This window comes from Elephantulus edwardii, unplaced genomic scaffold (genome assembly GCF_000299155.1).
Source record: "Elephantulus edwardii isolate Elephantulus edwardi_28Jun2011 unplaced genomic scaffold, EleEdw1.0 scaffold00501, whole genome shotgun sequence".
Taxonomy (NCBI): domain Eukaryota; kingdom Metazoa; phylum Chordata; class Mammalia; order Macroscelidea; family Macroscelididae; genus Elephantulus; species Elephantulus edwardii.
Window position 1 is genome coordinate 199,778 of NW_006400251.1, and position 5,677 is coordinate 205,454.

At 44.2% G+C, this 5,677-nt stretch overlaps 1 protein-coding gene across 1 annotated transcript in view; it reads right to left on the reverse strand.

Annotated features, from left to right (window-relative positions):
* Positions 1 to 822: 822 nt before the first annotated feature.
* The window catches only part of TMEM241 (transmembrane protein 241), a 226,505-nt gene continuing 221,650 nt past the window's right edge, over positions 823 to 5,677 (reverse strand). The window contains exon 14 of the mRNA XM_006903055.1: positions 823 to 918. Within this exon, the coding sequence (XP_006903117.1) occupies positions 823 to 918 (96 nt within the window). The remainder of the gene's footprint in view (positions 919 to 5,677) is intronic.

Below are 5,677 nucleotides of genomic sequence, written 5' to 3' on the forward strand. Positions count from 1 at the left end.
CTCAGCCACTCATCCTCAGGGAAGAAGGCAGGATGTCCCACTCACCCTGGCCAGGGGGAGGTGACGGCTTGGATGGACCAGAATTCCCACCAAGCCCTTCTGGATGGATGGATACAAAAGAGTGAAGAATCTTACCATCTTAGCAGCCTTTCAAGGAAGAAGTTCCTAGAAATGTTTAATTTCATTTAGACTCACAGAACATTTAAAATGAAAATACAAAGGGGACAAAGCTATACCAGTTTCCCACCAATGTTGAAAGTTCACTGCTTTGAAAGGAAAAATGTGGGGGAAGAACCAGAGATGATGAGCAGAGGAAAGGTTGGCTATTTAAGCGTGCTACAAGTTAAAGTGCTGAAAGGTCTCACATTTCATACTCCTCAGGCGACAATCTGGTGTCTTGCTCTTTCTAGAAGGCCCTTTTGGGGATGCGGCTGGCCTTCAGTGAAGGATTATGGGCTGGGATTCTGACAGGGAAATGCTTTTTCAGAGGGGCCAGAAGCTCCTTCTGGTATAAACTTTCCTTCCTCCTCATCTACCCAACCAGGACCCCAACCCTCCCAGACACTCATACCCAACACACACGTCCAGGCTCTGGCACTTCATGCTTTTAACGTCCATTTAGGGAGATGACTGTATAAACACTATCCACCTAACAGTGAGAAATGTGAGTGGTGGAGACAAACAGCTAACCTGTGACCTTTACCTTTTTTAATATAAAAAGAATTGACTGTGCAGAGAACATAAAAACAGTGAACTAGAATCAGGAAGAACTGAGTTCACAGTCTGCCTGGGGCCCTTCTTAGCCATGTAATCTTATACATGCTACTCAGGCCTGGTTTCCTCATCTGCAGCCTGGGCGATGACAGCATCCAGCAGTCCCAGGTAAGATAAAGGTAAGATAAAGCCCCTGTGGTCGGCCTGAGGGGACAATCGGTAAAAGAGTGTTCCTTTCTAGTCCGCTGGCCTCCTGGAGCATTAAGAGCGTCCTCAAGTGATCCCCTTAGCTGGCTGGCTTCCCAGCTTCAGCTTGAGTACCTTCAGATAGGATCATGGCCTGTGGGGCAGAGCACGCCCTCCCACTGCTGGACTCAAGCAAGCTGATGGGCATCTTACCTGTGGAAGATACTGAGCTTGGCTCTGGGGACTGAGAGCATGGCTCCTCCCTCAGGCAGAAAGCCCTTCCTCATAGACCCACTATATTTCTAATAACTTCCTCTATTATTTTCGCTTTCTAGAGCGATCATCTACCGCTCATCATCAGTCTGTCAGCCTTAGTGAGCGGGAGGATCTCTGAACTACCATGCTTTCCTAGGTGGGGACTAACAACACCAGCTGAGGACAGAGATGTGGCTGATTGGGGAATGGGCTGTGAGGGGGTACCTTCCCTTCACCTAGGGGGAGCAGCCTGGGGAAATGAGATGGTGATAGGTAGAGGTATTCCTAACATCTTAAAATCCAAGTTAGAATGTTGTTGTTGTTGTGGGCCATAGCCGACCCTCCATGTTTTCAGAGGCAGTTAATTGCATGACAGGAAACTGTTCAGACTTCTCTCACAGAGCAGCTGGTGGTTTCGAATCATGTGCCTTTTGTATCACAGCAAAGCTTCTTACCACTAGGCCACCAGAGCTCTAATATTTGTATTATAAATCCCATAGAGCCACTGTCATCAAGTTAATTTCAACTCATAACGTACCTCCACTCGCTCCCCAATGCTGTAAACCTTGACAGGAGGAGAATGCCCCTTTCTCTCCCAGAGCTGCTTATAGATGCGCACCACTGATGTTTCAACTAAGCAGTGTGAAATAGGATACATTATGCACCAGTGCTCACTGCTGCTGTCAGCTGCCAACGAATCAGATATAACTCACAGCAACCTTATGAACAAAAGACCTGAATCCTGTCCTATCCTGTGCCGTCCTCATTATCCCTGACACACTTGAACCCACTGCTGCACACTGTGTCAGTCTGTCTCACTGAGGGTCTTCCTCTGTTACCCTCCACCTTTCCAAGCATGATTTCCCTCTCCAAGGAATAGCCTCTCCTGTAACATGTCCAAAGTATGTGAGATGAAGCTTTGCCATCCTTTCATCCAAGGAGCCCTCTGGGTTTACTTTCTTTAAGACATGTTTGTTCTTTTGCCAGATCATGGGATGGTCAGCACTCTTTTCCAACACCATAGCTCAAAGTTGTCAATTCTCCTGTCACCATTATTCACTGTTTGGCTCTCAGATAGCAAGTAATTGAAAAGCACACCTTAGTCTTCAAACTGCCATCATTGCTCCTTAGTAATTTGGAGAGGTTCTTGACGCAGACTTGCCTAATAAAATATGTCCCCTGATCTCCTGACTTCTGGTGCCAGGGGCATTGATTATGGATCCAAGTAAGATGAAATAATTAACAACTTCAATCTTTTCTCCATCTATCATGATGTTGCTAGCTAGGAGCTCATTAGTATTATACATATTGATAACTGATGTTCTATTGAATTTACGTAGCTGAAATGTCATTAAAAATTAAAGAAGTTTCTAATTACTTCCCTAGAGTAAAACTCAACATTTATAACACTGTTTCTGTGAGCAATTTTTCTCCAATGCAAGAAAACGAAACTTTTACACAAAATAAACTCATTTGTGAAGCTGAGGTCAAAACTTGTAACAAAACGAACTCATTTGTGAAGCCGAGGTCAGGAGTCCAGAAGTTGTTAGGCCCTATTTCCTATTCTCTCTAGATGATGGGAGCCCTGGCTGATACCAATGGTTAACACGCTCAATTGCTAACAGTTGGAGGTTCTAGTACACTCAGAGGCACCCCAGAAAATAATGCTTGGGGATTTGGAAAACCCAGCCACTGGAAAATCTGCAGAGTCTAATTCTCCTTTGACACACCTGGCATTGCTGTGAGTCAGAACTGACCAGATGGGACCTGTTTATGTGGAGAGGTGGTGGTTCAGTACACAGGTTCACCTCAAAACACTTGCCTTTCCATTCAAAGCTGCTCTGTTCTAGGGAGCTCTGGTGGCTTAGTCTACAGGGATCTGCATTGTTAGCTCAAAAGCCAACCCTCTCTTGTGGTTTGAATCCACCAGCAGCTCCAGGGAAGAAAGATGAGAAATCTAATGGGGGTCAACTAGGAGCTAGAAGACAATGAGAAAGATCAAGAGAGCTGTTGCTTGTAATACCCCTTAGAGCGTACACGCTGTATCCTTCAGCCCATGGGCCAGGGTGACACCTCTGTGCCCCTCACAGGCTGTGTGAGGCTCTGGGCCCTGGGATAGTGCTGGTCACAAGTGTAACGGAGGGTGCAGCCTTTCCTACAGTTTCCGTTAATCCTCCTTAATCATCAGGGAGCAAAATAAAGCAGTCGCTGGCCTTTTGCCATGTCCACTCCCACCATCCTCAGAACACTGCTCAAGTGTAATGAACTTGCATTTCACCCCTTTGGCCTAGCTATTTTCTGAAACACCAAAGTCGTTTAAAGAATGCTCAGTGAAAACAAACGTTGGCTCAGTTTACTGGTAAGAGAGCCAGGGAGGTGTGCTTTGATGTTGTCTAAACAGCAGGAAAAGCTGACTAGGGCTGCAGGGATCTTAATAGCGCTGCAACTATTTAAGCTGGAGCTTTACTGAACTGTTTGCAAATCTCGTAATCCCCACCGTTCCTGAAATGAACACATTTCTTGTAACAAAGGCACAAACATCTGATGGCAGAGCACGCCCAGCCAGGAATATTCATCAACAGCTTCTCTCCTTGAGGTTTCTTTTCAGTACCTCTCTGTCCTTTTCTTTCTCCCAATTCGTGCACAGACCGTATCACAATCTTAGATTAATTACTGCAGTTATCCAATTACCTCCTATTGAGCCCACTAGACAGAGAATGAAGACTGGGTCCTCGCCCTGGCTGAAGGCCCAGCACCTAATGCAGAGTTCAGCAAATATTCACTCAGTCGATAGATAATTCAGCTGGTGTCCCTGGTCCCCTCTCCCACCTATATTCCTAACTAGCTTTTACTCACCTCTTTCCTGCACCAAAACTGATCTGCCCAAAATATCCTTCCCACTCTGCTTTGCTGAGTAACAGTTTATAATCTGGTAAATTAAACTAATAGTTGATTAGACCGTTGTTTCCGGATGGGTTTGAAGAAGAGAGTTTCCTATTTTATTTTTTTTTAAAGTCAAAGACAAAGTTGATAGGGGAATTTCAGACTTTGCAATTTTAGAAGCATCTGGAGGTATCTTGAGGGAAGTTCTTCCTCCATGCCTGCATTCAGTGGTTTCAGGGGTAGAATGCCTGCCTCATGCAGGACACCTGTTTGATTCTGGTTGACACACCCCAAGCTCAGCCACAACTCAGCCAGTAGTCAATTCCTGTGTGTTGCTACAATCGCTGAGGGGGCTTCAGGGGAGCCTCCAGCCTGTGGAAGGCCAGAAAGAAAGGCCCTGGAGATCAACTGCTCCAATTAAAAAACACTGGTCCGTAAAACCCCCATGGATCATGATGGCCCAATACTGTTGTGCATGAGTCAGCAGGAGTCAGGAGGCTGAAGGCAGTTAGTTACAATATGGAGAGTTAGAGTCCATGGGCAGTGCAAATGGTTAACACACCCAGCTGCTAAACAAAAGGCAGCAGGTTCAAATCCACCAAGAGACGTCTCAGGAGAGAAGAGTATTGATTCGTTTTAAAAAAAACAAACCCAAACAGCAACTGAAAACTTCACAGAGCACAATTTCATTGACACATATGGAGTCCTTTAAGAGTCAGCTCAATGGCAAAGGACTATATGTTTATATATGTATATGTGTGTGTGTGTGTGTGTGTGTGTGTGTGTGTATTATATCGGGCAGTGCTCATGGGGTCTGCTAAAATGAAAGGGAGACATTATCTTGATTTAAAAATAGCATAGATCACGTCCTAAAGATGGTTTTGGTGAAGTCTGTTTTAGGACCACGTTCAAATGATTCTCATGGCTGGTCACCTGTGACCAATGGCAGGTGCACGGTGAGGAGGAGTGGTCATGAACTCTAAGAACTACGATGCTGCGTGTGGTCACCCTTTCTTTCCCTGAGCTGCCTCCAGTCCAAAGAAAAGGGTGACCCTCCTCATTTAAGAAAGCAGATTCAAAGAGAAAGCCGTATTACTAATTCTACTTAAGAATTGGACACAGTTCACAATTTTTTTTTCTTTGGTGTGTGTTGAATTTCTTTTGTTGCAAGAGAATTAAAATAAATATATGCATTCTACTTTCTTTTTTTTTTTTTTTTGCATTCTACTTTCTTAACTGAAAATGAATAATTACATTTTGAATCTGGATGTCTGAAATCCTGGGTTGGGAGTATCTTCCTTTTATCATTAAAAAGAATACAATTAGCTGAATAAGCTTAGCTGTTTTTTACTAATGGCTTTTTAAGTTGGCTAACACTGAGATTAGATGCTTTCGATTCATCTTTTTTTTTTTTTTTGGACATGGTATGTAGAAGGAATAGATGATATACCAATTGACATATTTCAGTTAACAGATGCTGCCCTGGACATGCTCATCAAGTTGTGCCAAGAAATCTGGAGAATGACCACTTGGCCAACTGACTGGAAGAGATTGATATTTGTTCCTATCCCAAAGAAAGGTGACCCAACAGAATGTAGAAACTACAGAACAATCTCACTGATTTCACATGCAAGCAAGA